Below are 26480 nucleotides of genomic sequence, written 5' to 3'. Positions count from 1 at the left end.
TCGTGTCCGACTCTTTGCGACCCCATGAATCACAGCATGCCAGGCCTCCCTGTCCATGACCAACTCCCGAGTTCACTCAGACTCATGTCCATCGAGTCCGTGATGCCATCCAGCCATCTCATCCTCTGTCGTCCCCTTCTCCTCCTGCCCCCAATCCCTCCCAGCATCAGAGTCTTTTCCAATGAGTCAGCTCTTCACATGAGGTGGCCAAAGTACTGGAGTTTCAGCTTTAGCATCAGTCCTTCCAGTGAACACCCAGGACTGGTCTCCTTTAGAAGGGACTGGTTGGATTTCCTTGTAGTCCAAGGGACTCTCAAGAGTCTTCTCCAACACCCCAGTTCAAAAGCATCAATTCTTTGGAGCTCAGCTTTCTTCACAGTCCACCTTTTACATACATCCATGACCACTGGAAAAACCATAGCCTTGACTAGACAGACCTTTGTTGACAAAATAATGTCTCTGGTTTTTAATATGCTCCCTAGGTTGGTCATAACTTTCCTTCCAAGGAGTAAGCGTCTTTAATTTCATGGCTGCAGTCACCATCTGCAGTGATTTTGGAGCCCCCCAAAATAAAGTCTGACACTGTATCTACTGTTTCCCCATCTATTTCCCATGAAGTGATGGGACCAGATGCCATGATCTTTGTTTTCTGAATGTTGAGCTTTAAGCCAACTTTTCACTCTCCTCTTTCCCTTTCATCAAGAGGCTTTTTAGTTCCTCTTCACTTTCTGCCATAAAGGTGATGTCATCTGCATATCTGAGGTGATTGATATTTCTCCCAGCAATCTTGATTCCAGCTTGTGTTTCTTCCAGTCCAGCGTTTCTCATGATGTACTCTGCATATAAGTTAAATAAGCAAGGTGACAATATACAGCGTTGACGTACTCCTTTTCCTATTTGGAACCAGTCTGTTGTTCCATGTCCAGTTTTAACCGTTTTTGCATTACCACATGTCTATTGAACCTCAGTTGTTTTAACTAAAAAATTCCATAGTAGTACATAAACAAAAAGAAGAACGAAGAGCATAGAGAAAGAAAGATACGCCTTTACTTTAAATTACTTTGTAAATTCAATGTTACGTATGTTAGTAGTTTATTAAGTTTTGATGCAGACTCTGCATTATAGATTTTATAGCAACCTTTTATTCGTGTCAAAATTTATTACTTTAAAATTAGTACTCACATTCAGCATGTTAATTCAGAACTTTTGTGAAATATCTACTGAAACAAATTAAAAATTTTTAAGTTTTGACACATTTTATAAAATAATTTATAATCCAGTGAACTCTCTGCTTCCATTTATTAAGAATATATAATTTGTAGCTGTTTTTTGTTTTTGCCTTAGTGTCATGCTGACTTGGAGTTGTTACCTATCTTAAATGTCTCTATTACTTTTTTTTTTTCCTCTTTAGTTTTAACTTATGTTTTATTTAGTATCAGTGTTAGAACTTGAAAGCTTTTTGGGTGTTTTATCTTGTTTTCATTTTAGGAAATAGACTAATACTCTATAATAGGATAAGGAAATGCTTAGTTTATAAATTTCAGGCTCTAAGGTGAAACATAATTGTCACATATCTCTTGATAGCAATTCTTACTATTTATAGGAAAACTACTTTGGGGAAGATGACATGTACATGGATTTTGAAGAGGTTATTTCAAGTCCTGTTCTGTCCCTGTCAACATCATCCAGTTCTGGATGGACTGCTGTTGGGATGGAAAATGACAGAAAAGAAAATGAAAGTTCAGCTAAGTCAATTCATCCACTTACCTTGCGTCCTTGGGATATTACTGTACTTGTTAATTTGTACAAAGTTCATGGACGTCTTCCTGTTGTAAGTGTCTGCATATCAAAACAGTTGAGTCTATTATGAAGTCCACCTAGCATAGGAAGTGATGTAGTGTGTGCACATACTTACATAAAATAATTCAGTCAAAACTATTCTATATTTATCCTTTTATCTTTATAAAGCTAGTGTATTATTTTCTTCATAATCACTTGATCATTGACAATTTTTCTGTTTTTCTTCTTTCACTTAGCTCCTTCTTTGCTGTTCTGTATAACTTTAGAATATTTTGCCATGTTGTTGAATTGCTAGATTTACAGTTAGCCTGATGGATATCGTAGGACTTTACACTTAGTCTTTATCTCTGACTCTAGACCACTTTGGGACCTTTTGGTGGAACTATACAAAATCATGATTCAGGCTTGACCCTTGAGGTTGAATTGTGTCACGGGTTTGGATTCTCCATAGTATCGTGGTTTACTCTAAAGATGGCCCATGGGCCTGTTGGGGCTGACTTGAAATGAAATTATATTGCCTGAAGAACCCGTGGCCATTGGAGCCAGGCCAGATGGGGAGGGAGTGGCCCCTGGAGCGTTGTGCTGCATATTGGCTCCATATTATGTTCCTAGGGTCGCACACGAGAGAAATCAGCTCTGGTGCTTAGTTAACATAGGGATACTGAATAGTTATTTTTGTCAGTAAGCACCATTCTTCCTTTTGAAAAAAATCAAAATTTTTTAATTGTATAAGTGTAATTTTTATTTTTATGTACTTCTTTGGTCTTTAATTTTTCTATATATTGATTGTGGTTTTTGCTTGACTTTAGCATGGAACTACTGATGGTCCTGAGTGCCCTACAGCTTTTTTGGAAAGACTATGTTTTGAGATGAAAAAAGGATTTAGGGAGACCATGCTGCAACTTGTCCTGTCACCCCTGAATGTGTTTGTCAGTGATAACTATCAGGTAATGTGAAAGTGAGTTGTGGTAGAGACTCAGAAATTTATTGTTACTATTTATGGGATGAAAACAATGTGTTAACTTCTGTGTATGGACTGTATAGCTTTTTTAAATCAGGGACCTTCATTTTAACTGTACTAAGCAGTTTTGTATTGTGTGAATTGTTTCAAGTATTTTAGCTTTTATTTTTTTCCCCTGCTGTTCCTTATTTATGTGATCCCAAACAATTATTTATCTATTGTTTTTAGAAATTGTAAGAAATACTTTCTGACTTTCTCATACGTTTATAAAAGGGTAAAACTAATTGTATAGAATGTTGGTAGATTCTGTTGAAAATCACAACCTAAGTGTTAATATTGTATGTTAATTGCTCAGTCGTGCCTGACTCTTTGCAACACCATGGACTGTAGCCCACCAGGCTCCTCTGTCCATGAGATTTCCCAGGCAAGGATACTGGAGTGAGTTGCCATTTCCTTCTCCAGGAGATCTTCCCAACCCAGGGATAGAACCCAGGTCTTCTGCATTGCAGGCAAATTCTTTACCATCTGAGCCACCAAAGAATGTCCAAGTGTTAATGTTAACCAGTACCATAAACCATAAATGTTGGTGATGGACAGGGAGGCCTGGCATGCTGCTGTCCATGGGGTCGCAAAGAGTTGGACACGACTGAATAACTGAACTGAACCATAAATCTTGAAAACATGTGTATCTACATGAACACTGATTAATTCTTGTCATCCAACACTGACAAGGTACTTTGTTAATACCTTCAAGATATCCCTAAGGCTCTTTTGGAAGAGAACTGGTGACATTCATCAAATGGAAATATTTTTACATTCCTGGGTACATTATCACTTTATTATTCTTTTTTTAAAATGCTAATGACTTTTTTTGGCATCTACCCCTTCTTTAAGTCTCTTTCCTACTTTTAGTCAAGTGATATGCTTTAGAGCTGAGATGGGTTTTAATGTAGGACAAAGTAAAATTATAGACAGGGTGATGAGTCTTGACAGTAAATCAGATAATTCACCATAGATTCTGTGAAGTAACTGACCATCTTATGTAAAAGAGCATACCCCTTTGCACTCTTCTGCTATAGTGGGCTTCCCCGGTGGCTCAGCTGGTAAAGAAGCCACCTGTAATGTGAGATACCTGGGTTTGATAAAACTGTATTATTTTGATGTAGTAGCTAAAACTTAACACTTAATGTATACTAGTTTTTGCCATAGAATGTGTTTCTTTTTAAAAAACTTTATTTCAAGAAATTATAGACTTCCAGGAGGTTACAGAGATAGTACAGAGTTTCTGTGTTTCCTCCATGTTGACCTCATAAATAATTATGGTAAAATATCAAAACCCGGAGATTGACATTTGTACAATATGTATGCATAGTTCTGTGACATTTCATCATGGGTAGATTTGTGTAACTGCCACCAAAATTAACATGGAGAACTAGTCTGTCTTCACAAAGCTGTCACTTGTGTAACACTCATTTTAACTTGTCATGTGAAACTTTAAAAATAACTCTGTTCCTTCTTTCTGTAATTAATGGGTCATTAGGATTGGTTTTTCCTTTTTTTTTTTTTTAAGAGGCAAATGTATAGAGAAGAAGCCCATCTCCTTTTTTCAAGTCTCTTGAGGAAATTAATAAAGGTAATAGGGAAATACCTTCTCAGAAAGGCTGATTTCTGAGAATCTTAGGAGAGTAGCTCTGATTTTTTGAGTACCTGATGATACTTCAACTTTTATCTTAATCACTGCATTCTCAAAAGACTTTGCTGGTTATAAAAAATATTTTATTGAGTTTATTATGAGGGTCCATATTACCCCTAACTGCACAATTATTGGCATACTTGTACAGAGACAGAAATGTAAAGTGTGATTTATATGGTGATAAGAAGAGGAATTCATGGAGTAGAGATATCAAGGCAGTAACAGAAGTATTGATACTAGTGACATTTTGTTTTCCAGATGGCAAACGCTTTATGATTCATGCTGAAGACAAGCATAGTCTATACATATTCTCTAGGAATTTGCTTATCTACTTAATTTGCTTACATTTTGTAGTGCTAGCATTTCTTAGAAATATTTTTTTCTTTTGTCTCTATACTAATACTCTTTCATGATGGGAAGCTTCACTCTGTGACTACCCTCAAGACTCAATTCTGGGTCACTCATCTGTAGCTCCTTATTTCTGGTAGCATTTGTCTTAGTGCATAGCTTCAAGGCTAAGGATCTAATGTGATGGGTCAGTGACTGTGTCTGACTTATGAAGCCTCTTACTTTTTTTTGACTTGATCATCCTATGTCTATTAGTTTTATATTAGGGCTGCCAAAGCAAAGTACCCTACACTAGTTGGCTTAAAACAACAGAAAGTTACTCTTCTGCAGTTCTGGAGCCTACAAGTCTGAAACTAGTGTGTTTGGCAGGGTCATGCCCTCTTTCAAGGCTCCCATGTCTTTTCCTAGCTTTGGTGGTGCTAACAGTCCTTGGCATTCCCTGTTTTGTAGCTTCAAAACAGAGAATCTGTTTTGCATCACTCAAATCTCTGTCTCCATCTTCACTTGGCATTCTCTTCATGAGTCTCTGTGTCTTAAGTTTTCTCCTTAGAGGGACACTGTTAATTGGATTAAGGCCCATTGTAATCCAGTGTAACTACATTTTGACTTGATTACTTTTGCGAAGACATTATATCCAAATAAGATCACACTCACAGGTACCTGAGCTTAGGAATTGAATGTCTTTGTAGGGGACACAATTCAACCCACAGAGTGATGTAAGCCACAGTACAATTCAGAATGTAGTCTTTACTGATGTACCAGGTAGTCTTTACCTTTAGGACAACCCGAGATCCACGTTTGTTTATGTTTTTGGTTTTTTGACAGTGAGTGATGAGAGAAAGTATAGAACCCTGGATGATGTTTGATTTTTGGCTTGGGCAGTTAACCAAGATAGTGCACAATAAAGAATATGGGAGGAGGAACTGCTTTACAGGGGAAGGGTATGAGTTTCTGGGGATGTTGGGTTTGAATTACCAGGAAATCACCCTTTATTTTCTAGCATTTTCCAAAGAATGAGCTGCATTATAAATTTGTGAAGTAACTCAGATAAACTCACCTAAGTGTCTGTGTAGGTAGAATGTCTTTCAGAAGTCATAAGTAGTTGACTTTCTGATGGTATTCTAATACACTAACAACAGATGCATATGCAGGCATCCAGCATTCTTGGAAAATACATTTGGATAGATGGGCCCATCCAGCCATGTCATCCTCTGTCGTCTCCTTTTCCTGTTGTCCTCAGTCTTTCCCAGCATCAGGGTCTTTTCCAATGAGTTGGTTCTTTACATCAGGTGACCAGAATACTGGAGCTTCAACTTTAGCATCAGTCCATCCAGTGAATATTCAGGATTGATTTCCTTTAGGATTGATATTTCTATATATATATATACTCACTATAATTTCTTTTTCCATTCATCCACTGATAGACATGTAGGTTGTCTCCATATCTTGGCTGTTTTAAATAATACTGCAGTGAACATGGGGAGGCATCTATCTCTTTGAATTAGTTGTTTCATTTCCTTCGAATAACTACCCAGAAGTGGAACTGCTAAATCATATGGCAGTTCTGTTTTAATTTTTGAGGAACCACCATTATCTTCCATAGTAGCTTTACCAATTTACATTCTTCTTAGTAGTGCACAGGGTTTTTGTGTTTTTTTTTTTTCCACATCCACACCAACATTTGTTATTTGTTTTTGATGACAGGCATTCTAACAGGTATGAGGTGACAGGTCACTGTGATTTTGATTTGTATTTCCCTGACGCTTAGTGACATTGAACATCTTTTCATGTGTCAGTTGATCATCTGCGTGCCTTCTTTGGGAAAATACTCATATTCTCTGACCATTTTTTATATTGGATTGTTTGCCTTTTGGTACTGAGTTGTAGGAATTCTTTATATATTTTAGATTTTAGCCCTGTGTCAGATTTATGACTGGCAAATGTTTTTTTCCTTCTGCTGTTTGCTTTTCCATTTGTTGGTAATTTCCTTTCTTTTGAAGAAGCATTTTAGTTTGACATAGTCCCACTTGTTTATTTTTACTATTGTTGCTTTGCCTTTGGTGTTAGATTAAAAAATAATCACCAAGCTTATGTTAGAGAGTCTACTGCTGATATTTTCTTCTAGGAGTTTTATGGTTTGAGGTCTTACATTCAAGTCTGTAATTCATTTTTAGTTGATTTTTGTTGTGGTATAAAATAGTGATAGTATTTTATTCTTTTAATTATGTGGTACCCAGTTTTCCCAGCACTGTCTATTGAAGAGGCTCTTATTTCCTCATTATATATTTTTGGATCCTCTGTCATAAATTAACTGGCCATATATATGTGTGTTTATTTCTGGGCTCTCTATTTTGTTTCATTGATATGTGTCTGTTTTTATGCTAATACCATACTGTTTTGATTATCACAGCTTTGTGATAGAGTTTGAGGTAAGAGAGTATGATACCTCCAGTTTTGTTCTTCTTTTTCAAGATTACTTTGGCTATTTAGGATTTTTGTGGTTCTGTATAAATTTTAGGATTATTTGCTAATTCTTTGAAAGATGGCCTTGGAATTTGGATAGGGATTGCATTAAGTCTATAGATTGGGTGGTGTGAACATTTGAGCAGTATTGATTCATCTAAGCCAAGATCCACATGTATCTTTGAACTCAGGAAAAGCTATCAAAAACTTTATATTGAGAATTATAGAATCTCAGTGCCAGAAGTGATCTTCATTGACCATCCTCTCCAGCTGCCTCACAGAAAATAGAAGGGAACTGATGCCTGGAGATAGGTGATTTTTATATACTATCAGACAGCTTAGACAAAAAATGTATCAGGAGACTCTCTAGAGCTTTTATTATAGTCACAATTTGAAATGACCTTTTAAGAATACCATATAAATTAGATTTAGCCGTATCCTTAAAAACACTTTTTAATGAATGCAGTTTCCAAAATTTGTGCTGAAACAAGGAACATTAACCTTGTAAGATGGCCTGCACGTACACACTAAAAAGACTGTCATGGTAAAATTAAGATAAATAATATCAAGTGTAAAAAGTGCTGCAAGGAGAGGAATGAAGTGCTTTGGTAGCATGTAATGGCTTTGAGATAACTGTTGTTATTCAGTCACTAAGTCATGTCCGACTCTGCAGCCCCATAGATTGCAGCATGCCAACCTCCTCTGTCCTCCACTGTCTCCTGGAGTTTGTTCAGATTCAGGTCCGTTGAGTTGGTGATGCTACCTAACCATTTCATCCTCTGCTGCCCTCTTCTCCTTTTGCCTTTGTCTTTCCTAGCATCAGGGTCTTTTCCAGTGAGTTGGCTGTTTGCATCAGCTGGCCAAAGTATTGGAGCTCCAGCTTCAGAATCAGTGAATATTCAGGATTGATTTCCTTAGGATTGACTGGTTTGATCTCCTTGCTGTCCAAGCAACTCTCAAGCATTTTCTCTAGCACCACAATTTGAAACCATCAATTCTTCAGGGCTCAGCCTTCTTTATGGTCCAACTCTTACATTTGTACATGACTACTGGAAAAGCTATAGCTTTGACTATATGGACTTTGTCAGCAAAGTGATATCTCTGCATTTTAATATGCTGTCTAGGTTTTTCATAGCTTTTTCCAGGGAGCAAGCATCTTTGAATTTTAAGTCTGCAGTCACCACATACTATGATTTTGGAGCCTAAGGAAATCAAATCTGTCACTATTTCCAGTTTTTCCCCATCTGTTTGCTATGAAGTGATGGGATTGGATGCCATGATCTTCATTTTTTGAATGTTGAGTTTCAAGCCAGCTTTTTCACTCTCCTCTTTCACCCTCATCAAGAGGCTCTTTAGTTCCCTATCACTTTTCCCATTAGGGTGGTATCATATGCATATCTGAAGTTTTCGATAATTCTTCCAACAGTCTTCATTCCAGCTTTATCCAGGTTGATTTATCCAGGTTGGCATTTCTCATGATGTACTCTGCATATAAATTAAATAAGCGGGGTGACAGTATACAGCCTTGTCATAGTCGTTTTCCAGTTTTGAACCAGTCAGTTGTTCCATGTCTGGTTCTAACAGTTGCTTCTTGACCTGCATACAGGTTTCTCAGGAGGCAGGTAAGGTGATCTGCTATTCCCATATCTGTAAGAGTTTTTGATAGTTTGTTGTGATCTACACAGTCAAGGGTTTTAGTATAGTCAGTGAAACAGACAGTTGTTTTTTTGGAATTCTCTTGCTTTCTCCGTGATCCAACAAATGTTGATAATTTGAGCTCTGGTCTTTAGGTAAGAACATGGTAAAAATTGCCTTTTTAAAAGATCTCTGGTGTTTTTGTAGAGTATGGAGCAGAACAGTGTAAAAGCAAATGCTGGGAGATCCTGGCAAGAGGTTGTATTATTTGAACCAGGATGATAACAGGAAGCTGAAAGAAACTCAGTGCATTTGTGAAAGACTGGGAGGTAGATTCTATAAATATTGGTGACTGATGGGTAGGGCATTACCAAACTTACTTGATTCTTTGTTCCTAATAACAATCTGTGAACCAAGTGTTCCATGGAATGCCCTATTTTAGGTCATATCCTTTAGCTTTCTGAATAAGTGTTAGAAATTTTCTCTTTGAAATGTTGCTGCTTTTTAGTTATGAGTATATAATTATTCTCTGTAAGAGGAATCTCTCCTTTTAATATTTACATAATTCTCAAAATCTTTCTAGAAGATGATTTTCTTTGCTACTTCCTCATTATGGTCTTAATGGGTCTTCTTTCTTCCATGTTATTTTCTTCTTTTTGATACTTTAATGATTCCTGCCTTGTCACAAAAGATTGGTCTCTCACATTCCCTGTTAGTCAGAATACTTGTTTCTTTTTATTTATTGAGGCGCCTACCAAAGAGAAATCTGCATTTTTTTAAGACTTTGCTGTCTTGCTTTGCAGTTGGGCTTTTACAGATAATGTCACTAAAGAAGCTGAACTCAGACTACTTTTATGGATACAAGGTTGTGTTAAGAGCTTTGGATACTAGTCTTATTTTCTATATAGCATGTTTTTACCATTTGTCTCTGGGGGAAAAAGCAACTAGCAATTATAAATGCTGATTTTTCTTATTTTTATTGTTTTTAGCAGCGACCGCCTGTGGATGAAGTGCTCAGGGAAGGTCACATCAATTTGTCAGGTCTCCAGCTGAGAGCACACGCTATGTTCTCAGCGGAAGGTCTTCCTTTGGGAAGTGATTCCTTAGAATACGCATGGCTGATTGATGTGCAGGCCGGAAGCCTTACAGCTAAGGTCACAGCACCACAGGTATGTTCTCAGGTCTGGGAGTGGTATCTCCTAACTTACTTCCTTTCTCCTTTCCTGACCCACCTCCCCAAGAAAATGTTGTATGCCCATTTGAATGTGCATTTTACTTCTACTTGCCACTAAGGATTTTCTTAGTCATGGATGAGCCAGAGACAAGTTTAGGTTTTCTGGGCCACATAAAATTGATGGGTGTAATTTTTTATAGTCCTGTCTAATATTTTCAAGAATTCAAGACTTTCTTTGAGAAGAACTCAGGATGAGAAGTTTCTGGAAATCAAGTTGTATATTATTAAAATTATATTACTTGACTCTCCACTGTTGGAGCAATCTTGTTTTTCCAGTACTTAGGATAATTTTCTGAGAACTTTACTTTTTTGTGTATTTCTTAGGTAGGATTTGAAAGAGGCATTTATAATGTTAAGGTAGCATGTTTCTTTACTTGTCATGTCCTAAAGCAAGGTAGCATCATTTGAATCTGCACTTAGTGATACGGATACTGATTTAGAAAAATAACAATGAATTTACTGGCAGAAAATCTCATGTAGAAGACTAATCGTAATCCCTTTGGATAGATTCTCCTTCGCTCTCACTGTCCCACTTAGTCTTAAGAACAGCCTCCCTGACAAAGGTTCTGCATCCACAGGTTCAACCAGTCATGGATTCAGCCCACTGCAGATGTGAAGCCTATGAATACAGAGGGCTGACTGTAACCCTTAGTTCTAGAAATGGGCCATTGAAATTTAGTGAAATGTTTGTATTACTATAAAATTTCACCTGTTGAGACAAATATAGTTAAACCTCATTTTTTTATGTTTCACAGATTTTGCTTTCTGGTTGTGGGTGGTTTTTTTTTTTTTTTTTTTTTTAAACAAATTGAAGGTTTGTGGCAATGCTACATCAAGCAAGTCTGTTAGCACCATTTTTCTGACAGGATTTGTTCAATTTATGTATCTATGTCACATTTTGGTGATTCTTGCACTATTTCAAACTTTTTCATTATTATTGTATTTGTTATGGTGATCTATGATTAGTGATCTTTTATGTTAGTTACTATTTCAAAAGGATCATGACTCATTGAAGGCTCACTTTAGCATTTTTTAACAATAAAGTGCCTTTTAATTAAGGTATATATGTTGTCTCTTTAAGATATAATGCTGTTGTACACAGGATAGACTACTGGTTACTTGTAAACATAACTTATGTGCACTGGGAAACCAAAAAATTTGTGACTCACTTTATTGTGATATTCACAATGTCACAAATTTACTGTGGTGGTCTGGAACCAAATCCACAGTATCTGTGAGGTGTGCCTGTGTTTATAATATGGATTTCACAATCAGTGTTTCAAAAGATTGAAATGTGGTGGACATGTACGTACTCAGTTTTTAGTAGAATTACAAAATGAGTGTGAAACATGTGATTCAGAGGTAGATAGTGGCAACCTGCAGATAAATGAAGACTGTTGTTTGTAGTTGTTGTTTAATTGCTAAGTAGTGTCTGACTCTTTGTGACCCCATGGACTGTAGTCCACCAGGCTCCTCTGTCCATAGAATTTCCCAAGCAAGAATACTGGAGTGGGTTGCAATTCCCTTCTCCATGGGATCTTCCCAACCCAGGGATCAAGCTCAGGTATTCTGCCATGGCAGGCGGTCTCTTTGCCACTGAGCCACCAGACTAGATAGCTATGATTATATCTGAAGGAAATAGTTGAAGGGAAGCAAAAATTAAGATTCTAGAAATAGTGGGAAAATGAGTAGAATTGAAAAGGGATATTTTATATAAAAATGATGGAAATAAACATATAATAGTGATAACAAACATTTAGTGCTTACATACCTCATAACTGTTTTATCTGCCATTTTCTGTCTCTAAATCTATAAGTAAAAACTGAAGCATATAATAAAAACAGCTTACTCCCTAACAAGCATGCAGTGAAGCCATGCTGACTCTTCAAGACTGGACACAGTTCTTTTAATCTAAAGATAGCTTTCAAAGATTTTAATCTAAACATCTCAGCCTTTATTAGAAGTTGAAACATTTCTCTTTCTTCTACACTGAAAGCCTGGCATCACTGTTTCTCTCAAGGTTCATGAATCTGTGGGTGCTTTCAGTGTTTATCCATTCTTCGTGTATTTTAAAAGTAAATTCATATTTTATGAGAGTCTAAATTAGGTACTTTTGGTGGGGGCAGGGATAATACAGTGTATACCCCTGGCTCAGTGTTTATTGTAAACTAATAAATTATGACCCTAAGATTTTTTAAAAACTCAAGATTTGATGAAAATTGATATATACTTAAACTTCTTTTCATGAAAGTTCTTTAATCTTCAGAATACCTGATTTTCTAAAATTTTTGCTTAGTAGATAGATATAAGTTTCACTTTGAACCTTGGTTTATGGTCAGATAGAGAATTCTAGGTGCTTTTCTGTGCATGGAATTCCAACTAGTCATGTAAGAAGAAAGATACAACCTTTAAGAAAAATAACTGGCTTTAGAGGTTGCTGAAGTTTCATTTTTCAGTTGAAATGATTTTTCATTTTGGCAATGCATTTTGTCATTTACAAATGAACAGTAACATAAGCTTATAAATGATGTCAAGGTAGAAAAATGATACTGGCTAACAAGTAGATTATATAGCAGGTATAAGGCACTGTTTGGATTCTTTCGAGCTATATTAATATTCTTGATAAACTTTTGAACCATGAACACTTATTTAGGATGCTAACAGTGTTGTCAACTTGTCATGGCTTATTCGTAGCTGGCTTGTCTCTTGGAGTGGGGACAGACATTTATTTTTCATGTGGTATGTCGAGAGTATGAATTGGAAAGACCAAAATCAGTAGTAGTATGTCAGCATGGAATTGATCGACGCTTCTGTGAATCCAAGGTATGTTAAAAATATGTTAGCAGTATTACAAACATTTATGGGTTTTTTCAAAGTGAAAGTTCAGTTTTTTCAATTAATAAAATTATTTTGCTAATTTATAGTCATTTTAATTTAGTTGTAAATATCTAAAATGAGGTAATTCTTAAAACATACATTCACAAGTAAATGGAGATATTATAAAATTGTATCTCTTAAATTTTTGTTGTTAACATTAACATCTTACTGCATTATTACACTAACTGTTCGGGATATAGCTGTGCATTTATGTAGAAGATTTAGAAGTTGGAGGAGAAAGAAGGTTGAATTCCTTGCATGATGTTGTTGGCAGACCCTTCTGGAACATACACATTCTCCTATAATGTGATTAATAATGTTGGGCATTTGCCTAGTCTTCTGACCCTAAATCTTATGCTCTTTCTACAGCATTGCACTACTGTGGCTAAGGGTCATTAGACTACTTTGAAGAGGGTTGTAAGAAGTATATAATAATTCCTGAAATCATATACAGTGAGATGCAGGGTGTTATTTTGTAGTAAAGAATGTTACTTATGAATTTGGGATATGGAACATTTTTTAAAATGAGCAACTTGAAACATTGCAGTTTCAGAAAAGAAAAACAGCTGACCCTAGTTCTGCATCATAGAGATAACCATTTCTAACAGTTTGGCTTTTTTTTCCAGTTTCTTTTCTCTGTGTCTTTCCTTTCTTTTTTCTTTTGTATACAAACCATGTGTTTGCTATTGTATTACTGTGGATTGGAAATAACTCATTCACCTTTTAATTTTATATCCAAAAACATCAGTAACCTGTGCTTATTTATCATCAATAAAACAGCTATAATTGGTGATAAAAATTACTTTTTTCTTGTTTATAAACACAATGCCAGGGCAGGCTCTGGGGAATTGGTTCCTTAGTCATTAGTCATTAGTCATTAGTTTCTTATGGGTAATTTGTTCATGCCTGTAGGCATCTCCTCCCTTTATTTTTTTTTTAAATAGTGAAAGCTTTTAAGTTGTATTGTAAGTTAAAAAAAAATCAACTTCATTGAGCCATAAGTTCCATACAATAAATTCACCCCTTTTAAGTTGGAGTTTTGAGAAATGTTACATGCACTGATGTAACCATTACAGCCAATAAAGATCTAGAACACTTCTGTCACCTTAGCAAATTCCTTAGTAACCCTTTGCAGTCAGCCACTATTCCTTGCAGCCCCTGATATTCTTCCTGTCATTTTAGATCACAGCTTTTAAAAGGCCTATTTTGTGTGGAGGAAATAAATTAGTATAGAGCACTGTCATATGAGACATCTTCTTTGTAGTCCTGGCTCTGCTACTGATGAGCAGAGTACATGCTGTTGGGTTGATACTTTACTCAGAGCTGCTGTTTCACAAAGAAGTTCATTGAAGTTGGTGATGTGTATGTTATCTTCCAACCTAATCATCACTAAATCTATGTTTTAGGAATAAATAATAAAATAACAAAAATAAATGTGTGTGGACTTTTCAAGATATTACATAATGTTTACAGTTCATATATTTGTGGATGTGTAAAAATGTACATGTGTATGGAGTATGAAATATCTTAAAATCTTAAAGCTTTGAATTCCTATACAGTTTGTATAAACCTGTGATATTGTTTATCAATTTACTTTGCTATTCTTTTTGAGTTTTAATAACAAATTACATTTGTATTATGTCAATTTAATGTTGTTGCCTGCCACTTTTAAATGAAAGTGAGTTAGTTATGAGTTAGTTTTATAATTCATAACTCATTATTTAAGAGTTAGTTTTCCTAATTGACAAGAATTTAATTGCTGATTATTTCATTTATCATTATAAATATATCAATATATAATTTATCATTATTAAAAGGTGAAATTTAACTGATAATTTAAAATACACATGTAACCAGAATTTTGTTTTGTTAAATAAGCACGCTTACATATCAAAATAATTAATTGATGGTGAAGAATTAAGAGTTGAATCCATTTCATTTTAGTTGAGTTGTATTCCTGGGCCTTGTCCAACTTCAGATGACTTGAAGTATACCATGACTCGTTTGGCAGTAGATGGCGCTGATATTTATATTGTGGAGCATGGCTGTGCTACAAATATAAAGGTACACATTTGTCTGTTACTTGGTCAGTGTAATCCTTTTTCCTTTTAGCCAAACCAAACCTCTATTTCTTGAAGTAAATCACATATTTATAGTTTGCCATCACAGAATACTACGAAATTCTGGGAGGGAGCTTTCTATTTTTTTATTCACCTGTGTTCTTTTCCAGTCTTATTTTCTTTTAAGGCATACTTTTACTACCTTTTTCTTTCACTGAATTTTTATAAACTTGTTTTATGGCTGGAATATAAGCTAGTAGGTTGCTTTTATGACAGGAACATAAACTCGTAATGTTTTTAGATGATTTAATTTTGAATGCCTTTAGGCTTTATTTATTTAACTTCTTGCCTGGCTCCTGGAAACATTTGTTTGCTGCCTCTGCTTTAAGGGTTACTGTTGAAAATCAGGCATTAAGAGTCTGTGATTCATTTGTTGCTACCCTTCTTATTTTTCTTTTCTCCTTCTCTCATTTCATTTGGAATTATAGTCTTCTCCTTTCATCCTCTTTTTAAATTTGAATGTTTATTTTTATTCTGTTGCTTTATCTTTTCTGTTTCCACTTTCTCATTTTTCCTTTCTTTCTTCCATTTGTCAGGCTATTTGAAATAATTACCTATTCTGCAGTTTACTGTAATAAGTTGCTTAAAAATACAGAAACTACAGTTTTGTTTCTTTTTCTTGATTCCACTTTAGATGGGTGCAATTCGGGTTGCAAACTGTAATCTCCACAATCAGTCAGTTGGGGAAGGAATAAGTGCTGCAATTCAGGATTTTCAAGTGAGACAATATATTGAACAATTAAATAATTCCAGAGTTGGACTTCAGCCTGCAGTATTACGGAGGGCCTATTGGCTTGAAGCTGGGTCAGCCAACTTAGGACTTATCACTGTTGATATTGCATTAGCTGCTGATCATCATTCTAAACATGAGGCACAAAGACATTTCTTAGAAACTCATGATGCCAGAACTAAGAGGTAAGTGAGATTTAGGAATGGTAATCAAGTTCAAATGAAAAGTACTAGATAATTAGAGAGGAAATCCTATTGTTAGGAATAAAATAACATCTGAAAGACTGAATGTGATCATGCTGGGTACACTTCAGTGAGTAAATAAGAATCTGATATTTAAGTAATCACATAGTATGTATCATCTCTGATGGTGTGGTTGCTGGGAAAAAAATATTTTCTGATATGTTTCTAAGCCCATGCTATGTGTGTCACAGTGAAACAAATATAAATTACTGCCCCCCCATAACATTTTGTAATACAGTTACACCCCTTCTTTCTCACCATAGCACTCCACTTCCAATTTGTCATTCCTAGAAAACACCATTACTAATCACCATTTATTCTACAAAACTTCTGTTGTAGGTCTTCACAGTTGCAGGGAAGACAAAAAGTACCTAAACCTTAAGAAATGATTTTTAAATAGTTTCCAAAGCTTGTTACTGAATTACATGTGTTTAAAATGATTAGTATGACTTTTTCCATCCTCGTCTCTTCCCTTCTAAAGTTTCTAAAGCTTATTTTAAAAATAGAGAAAACTATTAAGAGATAAAGGACAATAATTATCATAATCCTGCCACTTTGAATTTGTTACATTTCTTCCCAGTATTTTAAATGTATTTCTGTTAAACTTGAAATCATCCTGTATTTGCACTTTAAAATTCTGCATTTCTGTAATTGTTGCCTTTTTTTAAAAAAGCAAAAGAACCCATTTTTTTTGTTTGTTTTTATCAACAGCAAAGTAAGATTTGGGGGGAATAGCAAAGAATTGCGATTCAAGACAAGCAAACTTTGGTGAAACATAGGCAGGTTTGGAGAACAGAGGAGAGGGGCTTGCTTCTATAGAGGAAAGGAAATTGGGGAGGCTGTCTGGTTCTTCATTGGCTATAGCCCTTCAGCAGCTTGTTTTTTCTGGGTCAGAAGGCTGGGGTCTGTGAGCTGTACTTAGCCATTTCCCATATATTAAATATATAGATTGTTTCTAAATTTCTCACTGTAAACGGAAGCTTTTCCCACAATTTCTGGGTATATCCTTTAAATAGTTTCCTCAGAAGGGGGTGTGACTGTTAAAAACTGAGCTTTTGATATGCTTTCCCAAGTTACTTGCTAGGACTCTTATTTCAATTTATATTCCCAGTGGTTCTTTAAGAGAGTCTCTGTCTTACTGTACCTTTGCCACCCTCTGAGTGTTTTATAATAACTGAAAGGTGGTATCTCTTTATTTTGCATTTCTTTATTTGGGGATTATTTAATACTTTTTTCAGATACTTATTGGATATTTTCCCTCATTTGTGAATTTCCTGCTAATATCCTATATACATTTATTTATTGGGATCTTGGTGTATTTCTTACCAATTTTTAAGAACTCTATAAAGATTATTGCCCTTTTTCGATCCCCGTTACTGATATTTTGCAGTTTGTTTCATTTATTTTTTCTTATGTTAAATAGATTTTCATTTTATGTATTCAAATGTGTTCACCTTTCCGTTTTATAATGTTTTTGTACTAATTTGAGAGCACTTCTTTGTTAGTAATCACATAACCTCTGTTCTTTATTTTTTGCAATTCTATTTTTGTTATTAACATAAAACTCTAAAGCATCTGGATTTTTTTTTATGGTGTGTGTGCATTAATACAGCCATGTGTGCATAAATACAGCCAAGGATGTTAATAGTTTTGTTTTTTTTTTTTTTTGCAAATATCTGTTCAAATATAGGAAAAACAACAAACTAATACTTAACACCTCATTTCACAAAATGTTTAGATATTTTCACCTATTAATTTTTCCCAAAGAACTGTTTTTCTAGTTAAAAGATTGGGGATTACATTAATCTTTTAGGTTTATTTAAGATACTGATATCTTATAAATCTGAGTAAGAAAACTCATGTGTGGAGAATGTTGTTAAAAAAAACATTTTGGTTTCTTTGTTCACTGTGGCTTTGGAAGCCATTTGGTATGAAGATAGCGCCTGTTTTGATAGATCAGATGGTAGAGCAGGGTGATAGTGAAACTGAGGAGGTGACTCCATGTGACTTTGGGTGCCTCACTGAGGTTAGTTTCAGTGCTCTGATTTGCTAAGAATTGTGAAGTTTGAGATTTTATCCTACTTACTAGCTAAGAAGTTATCCTGCCACAGTTTACTGAGTGCTGGCAGAAGATGTATGAAACTTGGTGAGAGACACAGGACTTTATTACAGCAAAAGCACTAGCCAGAGTCAAATGTGTTTGCATTGGTTCCCTGTGTCCCCCAAATAGGATTGCCAGAGAAAATACAGGATGTGCAGTTAAAATTGTTGCAGATAAACAACAGATAACTTGAGTATAAGTATACACCACCTGTTACATGGCACATGTTACTTTTATTTGCTAAACCTGGCACCCTTATCCCTGAGTCCCATGGGGATGTCAGAAAAGACCCATGATGGATGTCTACACATAGTATGATGCATTACAGAAGAGGAACACTGAGCTTAGGTAACTTTTTACCACTGTTATAGTAAGTGGAATGAGCCTGCCTTTTTCCAGAACCCTGAGAAATAGCCTGGTCAGAGCCTTGCACTCTTGGCATATCCAGCAAACAAGAACAGGTAACCTGCCCATGGTGAATTGCTTCTCCCTGCCACGGTAGCTCTAATGATACCACTCTAATGGCAGAAAGCAAAGAGGAACTAAAGAGCCTCTTGAGGAGGGTGAAAGAGGAGAGTGAAAATCCTGGCTTAAAATTCAACATTCCAAAAAACTAAGTTCATGGCATCCAGTCCCATCACTTCGTGGCAAATAGATGGGAAAAAAGTGGAAAGTGGAAACAGTGACAGATTTTATTTTCTTGGGCTCCCAAATCACTGCGGATGGTGACTGCAGCCAGGAAATTAATAAGCCTTCCCAGTGATTCTTTTCTTTATTTAAACTTTATTTTGTGTTGGGATATAGCCGATTAACAGTGTTGTGATTGAGGTGAACAGCGAAGGGACTCAGCCATACATATACAACTCCCAGTGATTCTAATGTGAGCCAAAGTTTGAGAACTAGTACATTGGTTTATATAAAGATAGGGACAGGTAGGTTACATTTGTTGCACTACTTCTGTATTCCAGATTTTGCTTATGGGGATTTACATACATTATACATATATTTTCCTTTTGTCTTGTCTAGACTGATATTCCTCTTCTAACTTGATGTATTTATTTCTTCACTTCTAACTTGATATATTTATTCCATCTCATCTTTTACATCTCAAATATTATTTTTTGTAATAATATTTCACTATTTTCTTTGTCACAACACCCTCTTTATCTCAGAGCACTTACTATAATTTTTGATTAGATACTATTTGTGTGACCTGTTTTTGCCCACCATAAACTTCATATGGATAAGGTTATGTCAGTTTTGCCTAGCACAAGGCGCATAGTAGATATTTTCAAAAAATATAAATGAATGAATGTAAAAAGGAGATGAAATACTTATTCTGTCTTCTTGTGAGAGCCCTAAGGATCCAGTGAGATAATGCATGTGGAAATGCTTAGAAAAATGACTGTTAATATGAGGTTTTATTATTTAAAGGTGAAAAAGGAATAAAAATATATTTCTCAGATTTCTATAATATAATATTTTTTAGGAAGGGGGTAGTTAACAGCAGATAATTTTGTGTGGGGAGTCACTCAGAGAACCTAAAGAATTTTACAGACGTTTACTCTTACTGTCTTAATTCTTAATACTTCATTCAGAGTCCTTGTTACAAAATCACAATTTCTTTTCTAAAATATAGAGTGGTGTATTATTTTTATTTTGTTGAGAATTTCTTACTTGCCTTATATTTATAACATTTTGGTGTACTAAACTTACCATATAACTAAGTCTTTGCAGTGCTAAATATTATAATCTATTAAGCATAATCTATATTGATAGTTCTGTCTGTTTTTTAAGTTAGTGTTTAAAGTTTTAGTTCTTTTGAGAATGTTTTCTGCTGTCTTTGAAGTGGATTTAAATGTTTAATTTATATATATATATATACACTTTATCTCTTTGATCTTTTTTAAAATGTATGTTCTGTTTCTCATTGTTGCTACTTATTTTCATCTCACCACGGTGAGACTATTTTTTTTTTTTTAAGAAAGGCAAAATAATTTAAAAGATAGTCCATAGTAAAAACAAACCTTTGTGTTTAATTTGTCTTTTAAAAACATTAACAGTTAACATATTATTTGCTCAAAAGCTTCTGATTTCCTAATGAGTTTTTGTTATGTTGTTGTTCTTTTGTTTCTTTTGTTGTGTGTTCTGTTTAGGTTGTGGTTTTTGTGGCCAGATGATACCCTGAAGAATAAGAGGTGTAAGAACAAGTGTGGTTGTCTTGGTGGCTGCAGATTCTTTGGTGGCACAGTAACTGGCCTAGATTTCTTCAGACTTGAAGAGTTGACACCTTCCAGTAGCTCTGCATTTTCAAGCACAAGTGCAGAGTCTGATATGTATTATGGACAGTCTCTGCTACAGCCTGGAGAATGGATTATTACTAAAGAAGTTCCCAAAATTGTAGATGGTAGTGTGTTGTCACATGTTTATCTTTTATTATCTTCATTCCTATGTCATTCTGAGAGAAGTTCAGTGTTACTTTGTTCAGATTGGTTTTTTGAGCAGGCTTCTGTAGGGTTTAGTTATAATCTGTCTTTGTTTTGCAGGTGATTTAATGATAGCCAGATAAGACCTAGTGAGTTTTTCAGAGTTGCATAAGGCAAAAGTAGATTTACTGTTCAGATCTCTTGCTGTCAACATGGTGATTTTTCCTAGCCCAGCTTTAAATATTTGCATATATATCATTATTTCCCTAGAACCTAGATTCCAGAAATACACTTAGGAATAGCTGTGCTTTGAGTTTATAATTGTTTTACTAGTTTACTTCTATAGGAAAAACTTACCAATAGTATTATGTATACTATTGGCTGTCATGTTATCCACTACTTTTGCAAAATAGTCTCCTTATGACTTAAATCATCCATGTCAAGAAATTTGGTGTTTCCTTAGAGCCTGTAGGATAACTTTACAGATACATGAGTTTGGTATGAACAGTGAATGGTGGATTTAGGCATATTGAATTCATATCTATCTATTATCTTTTCTCCAAAGACTTCAGAAATACATCTTCCATTGTGTTTCTTAATTGTGTATTCCTACAATTAAATGCAAAGTGGCCATACTGTTAAGAAGTGAAATTTAGGAAAAGTCTTGATATTGCACTAGTATTTAGCCCTTTTCCATTGGTCCATTCAAAATAATTAACTTAGCTCTGCCTTTTGTCAGTAGACAAAATAGAAAAGAAGTAGTTTTAACTTTTAACAATTTATTGGCTTGATTGTCATATATAAGGATCTCTTAAAGAAAAGAGCAAGAAATATGTATGCCAAATTCTTGTTTAAATGATTTTTCACTGAATATTAATAAATGGTACATGCTAGTTTAAGGTTACTTGAATTCAGAAGTTTTACCAGAATAAGAGCAGACTACCTTATAAAATCAGCAAATACCAAGAGTTCTTGACATTTAAAGGACAAGGAAGATACGAAACAAAATTTACTTAGCTATCTTCTTATAATATTACTTTTTTACTTTTGAATAATATTTGTTTTTAAAGATTTTCATAAGCATTTCTCGTTTCATCCTCAAGCTACCCATGTGAGTTCTTTATTTTCCCTGTTTGTGGTGAAATAACTGAGGTTCATCCCTGAGACTGAGTTGCATGAAGTCATACAGTCATGTATGTGGCTGAGCAGAAACCAGAATCACAGTTATCAAAGCCACTTTAGTTTTTTCTACCATACCACAGCTGTCATTATTTAGAAAGACTATGCTTGATTTTCTAATCTGTAGATCAAAGTTTTACTATCACAAATGCAAGGAAGAAAATCTACAGGGAATTTACACATGGTATAAAAGGGAGAAAATAGCAAATTCTCTAACAGCGAACAGAAGAAACCTCATTTTAGTTCTTATGTAATAGAGCGTGTCTGTGTCTCTCTCCCTCAGGAATGAGTTGTAATTGGTAACCTGCCATAAGTTTCTTGAGCAGGGAAGCTTGAAGTTAGCCCCTTCATGGTCCCTTCATAAGTATATGACTTTCTGATTGTTGAGTTTTCCAGGAACCACATATAGATGTACAATGTCAGGACAGAATTAAGGAGGGCATATTGGTATAACTAAAGAAATTCCTTGGAAGCTCAGTAAATACTAGTTTCCTGTCATTTAAAAGTGAATCAAACCTATTTTTCTTTTGATTTTGGTTGTGATTTTTACATTCATGATAGTAAAAGCAAATACTACTTGTGTCTAAGTTCTTAAGTCTTCTTACCACTTAAGTTCTGTCTGGAATTGCCTTCTACTTGGTGAGATGTTTTCTCCTACTAGCAGGTTCCTCTCTTGTGAATAGCACAAGGATAGCTGGAGGAGAGGGGAAGTAGGGCAGCAATATATATTTTTTTCCATAAGCAGCTCTAGAATTCTTTTATTGCTGTCTGCCCCCAATTTACATAACACATCATAAGGCTCTCATGAAGGGCTGAGAGAATGTTCCACATTCAGGAAGACAGGACAACTGAATGCAGTAATATACAATCCTAGATTGGATCCTATCCTGGAGAGGACAAAAGTCTTTAAAGGACATTATTGGGCCTTTTGAGAAAATTGGAAAGCACATGGTAGACTAGATAACCATATGGTATCAGCACCAAATATACCAAGTTGATAACTATACTGTGTTTTTGTATTATTCTTAGGAAATAAACCTTTTGAGTATTTTGGGTAGAAAACCATGACTGCAAGTTACTCCTAGGTGGTTCCCAAAATATTATCTCTGTTTATATACACTGAGCAAGTGCGGGCAAAGTGTTTATTTTGAGTAAAATAGCTTTGATTTGTTAACACTCTTGAAATTTTTCTAAGTTGGAAATTTTTCATATAAATAGTTATTTGAAAAAGAAGAAATTCAGTCTGTGAACTCTGGTTTCATATGTATGTTGATATCTTTCTGTAGTGTTTAGCATATTGCTATGTGAAATTAGTTACTTGTGTTTTTTAAAAACAACTACACACTTAACAACAGAGTATTCATTTACATTCTTATATTTTTCATAAATTGTTTTTGGAATTATTGTGTTTATGTAACCTACTTTTTTGTTTGTTTAGGTAATGTGAATGGCATAAAGAGGAAAGAATGGGAAAACAAATCAGTGGGAATAGAAGTAGAGAGGAAAACTCAGCACCTTAGTCTTCAAGTACCATTACGATCTCATAGCTCATCCTCTTCCTCAGAGGAGAACAGTAGTTCCAGTGCTGCACAGCCTCTGTTGGCTGGTGAAAAGGAAAGTCCCTCTTCTGTTGCCGATGACCATTTGGTTCAAAAAGAATTCTTGCATGGTACAAAAAGAGATGATGGCCAAGCAAGGTCAGTGTTCAGGTAGATTTAGAAACCTGATTGTAGTAGGATTATAAGTGCTTCAACTTGTGGTGAGAAAAACTCCCCCCCCCCCCCCCGCCCCCCGTCAGCTCACTTGCTGTAGAAAATTTTTTCTCCTCCTGAACTTATTTTTAAATACCTGTTTGCTGTTGTTTTTCTGATTGCAAGAGTAATTAATACTATTCATTCCAGATATTAAGAAAATACAGAAAAGTATAACAAAAATGAATATTTCTTGTCCTCCCATGACTGAAAGTGAACTGTTGTTAACATTTGGATATTAGCCTTCCGGTGTGGTGAATAATTTTTGGTCCTCCCTTTGGTCCCTAGTTGATTACTCACTTCTTGAAAATCACTTTCCTCTTGACTTGATAGCACATTTCAGATTTCCCCCCAGGTCCTTGGCTATTCTTTCTTGGTCTCTATTTCCAAGTCCTCCATTTTTTTCCTTTCCGTTTTTCTTTCTCTTATTCCTAACAGCCTACCATTTATTAAATATTGTTGTCCCTTAAGAGTCTGTTCTGTACCCTTCTCACTACTCCCTTTACTACATCCCTCTGCAGTCTTAGTAACTAATTGGCTTCAATTATGATCTGTAGTTAACATCTTATAAGTGTAAAAACTCCATCCCATACCTGTGTCCCTGTGAGCCTAGCCATCTTCTGGATGTCTTTCATGGATGGCTCAGACTCAACATATTAAAAAGTGAGCTTGTGCCTATTGTGCTCAGCTTGTTATGCCTCAAATGGCATTCATATATCAGTTGCTAAAGTCAGAAATACTGGAGTTATCTATGACTTATTGCTTTCCTTTATTTCCTCTTATCTGATCAAAGACACCTGGTATATTTTGGTGGATAAACTTTTAATGGATATGGGAATAGTAAAAGTTTACAAATGCATTAGTGTCCATGGATTATGAATAGATTATACTCCAGATTTCTTTAAATTTTTATTCTGTTTTAAGCTGACTCCATTTTTTTGTTTGTTTTGTTTTTGGAACTGTATAGGGTAGGAACATATAATGTGCCATTTTGCTACTTTCTATGGGTATTTTATTGTAAAAGTTTACATCTTTGTTTGTAAAAAGAATACAGAAAAGATTTTACAAGTACTTCTATTTATACTTAAATTATGTGATGTGCAATAAATGTTAATAGTTTTTCTTTCTGTTTTAGCATTCCTACAGAAATTTCGGGAAATAGCCCTGTATCTCCTAATACTCAGGAAAAGTCAGTAGGTCAGTCTCCTCTAAGATCTCCCTTGAAACGACAAGCCTCTGTGTGTTCCACCCGACTTGGAAGTACTAAGAGCCTTACTGCTGCTTTTTATGGGGACAAGCAGCCTGTTACAGTGGGAGTCCAATTTAGCAGTGATGTCTCCAGAAGTGATGAGAATGTACTAGACTCACCAAAGCAGAGGAGAAGTTTCGGTTCATTTCCATACACACCATCAGCAGACTCTAATTCATTTCATCAATATCGATCAATGGACTCAAGCATGTCAATGGCTGATAGTGAAGCCTACTTTTCTGCAGCTGAAGAATTTGAGCCCATTAGCAGTGATGAAGGCCCTGGAACTTATCCAGGTAGAAAAAAGAAGAAAAAGCAAGCCCAGCAGATTGACTACAGTAGGGGTTCCATATATCACAGTGTGGAAGGACCACTTACTGGCCAGGGAGAAAGCATTCAGGATCCCCGGACTCTGCCATTCAAAACTCACCCTTCCCAGGCTTCTTTTGTTTCTGCATTAGGTGGAGAGGATGATGTTATAGAGCATCTGTATGTTGTAGAAAGTGAGAAAACAATAGAAAGTGAGCAGATTACTTCTCAGCAACCTGTGATGAATTGCTATCAGACTTACCTTACACAGTTCCAGGTAATTAATTGGTCAGTGAAGCATCCAACCAACAAAAGAACCTCTAAATCCTCACTGCATCGCCCCCTTGATCTGGAAACACCAACCAGTGAAGAAAGTTCATCATCATTTGAACAGCTTTCTGTTCCAACTTTTAAGGTATAAGCTAAATCATTAGTTTTCACTGATCAATTTATTTAGAAAAATTATTTTTAAGATGTTTTAAAAATTGCTGTCTCGGTATTTAGCTACCTTTCTGAAAGATAAACTTCCTGAAGACACGGCTTCATGTATGACAGTAGGCCGCAGGTTTATTGATGAGTATTATAAATTTAACCATATAAAATTAAGGAAAAGTTTCAGACTTGATTATCAGAATATTAATAATGTATAGTCCTTGTCTACACTATATTCTGAGATTAGGATCAAGTTTCTGTGAATTCATATTTTCTGTCTTAAAAGTAAAATTTTGGAATTGTTTTTAATAGTTGGTATTCTTTCTATTAATCCATAACTGCTTCTATGCAAATCCAGTTCTACATACTTGATATTTGAGATCTTATAGTTTAGTATTAATTGATTATTGTCCATTTCTGTAATGTATTATGTAAATGGCTTTTTTACAGGAAAGCTAAAAATATGTCAAAATAAATTTAGTGATAAAGCCAATATTAAAACATTTTGATAAATATATAAAAGAACTTCATGATTTTAAAGACCAAAATTGAGCATATAAAATCTTATGGAACTGATTAACATTTAAGAATTTTATGTGATGTTTACTTATGTGTAATATATATACTCATTAAAACTGTCTGAATGTTAATATTCTCATTGTTAATTCAGATGTTTATTATATACTACTGTATGTTAACCATTTGATGTTCAGTGGTGAGGAAACAGACAGTTAGGCAGTTAATATAAATAGATAAGTACAGTGTGATTACAAATTGAGAAGTCTTACAAGGATAATCAAAGGATGCTGGAATAGAGAATAATGGGTGGTAGTGGGGTTGCCTAGATTGTATTGACATAAAAGGTCTATCACAGGAGGTAATATTTAAACTGGAACTTAAAGGATGAGGCCGAATTGAAGATGGGTAGAT

At 35.1% G+C, this 26480-nt stretch overlaps 1 protein-coding gene across 9 annotated transcripts in view; it reads left to right on the top strand.

Annotated features, from left to right (window-relative positions):
- BLTP1 (bridge-like lipid transfer protein family member 1) overlaps window positions 1–26480 on the top strand; it is a 202584-nt gene that overhangs the window by 70512 nt on the left and 105592 nt on the right. For all 9 annotated transcript variants that reach the window (XM_069557468.1, XM_069557472.1, XM_069557473.1 and 6 more), the window contains 9 exons: window positions 1604–1831; window positions 2610–2747; window positions 9890–10069; window positions 12829–12957; window positions 14956–15075; window positions 15766–16046; window positions 20361–20611; window positions 23248–23506; window positions 24696–25533. In XM_069557468.1, the coding sequence (XP_069413569.1) occupies window positions 1604–1831; window positions 2610–2747; window positions 9890–10069; window positions 12829–12957; window positions 14956–15075; window positions 15766–16046; window positions 20361–20611; window positions 23248–23506; window positions 24696–25533 (2424 nt within the window). The remainder of the gene's footprint in view (window positions 1–1603; window positions 1832–2609; window positions 2748–9889; window positions 10070–12828; window positions 12958–14955; window positions 15076–15765; window positions 16047–20360; window positions 20612–23247; window positions 23507–24695; window positions 25534–26480) is intronic.

This window comes from Ovis canadensis, chromosome 17 (genome assembly GCF_042477335.2).
Source record: "Ovis canadensis isolate MfBH-ARS-UI-01 breed Bighorn chromosome 17, ARS-UI_OviCan_v2, whole genome shotgun sequence".
Taxonomy (NCBI): domain Eukaryota; kingdom Metazoa; phylum Chordata; class Mammalia; order Artiodactyla; family Bovidae; genus Ovis; species Ovis canadensis.
This window is presented reverse-complemented; position numbering and strand designations above follow the sequence as displayed.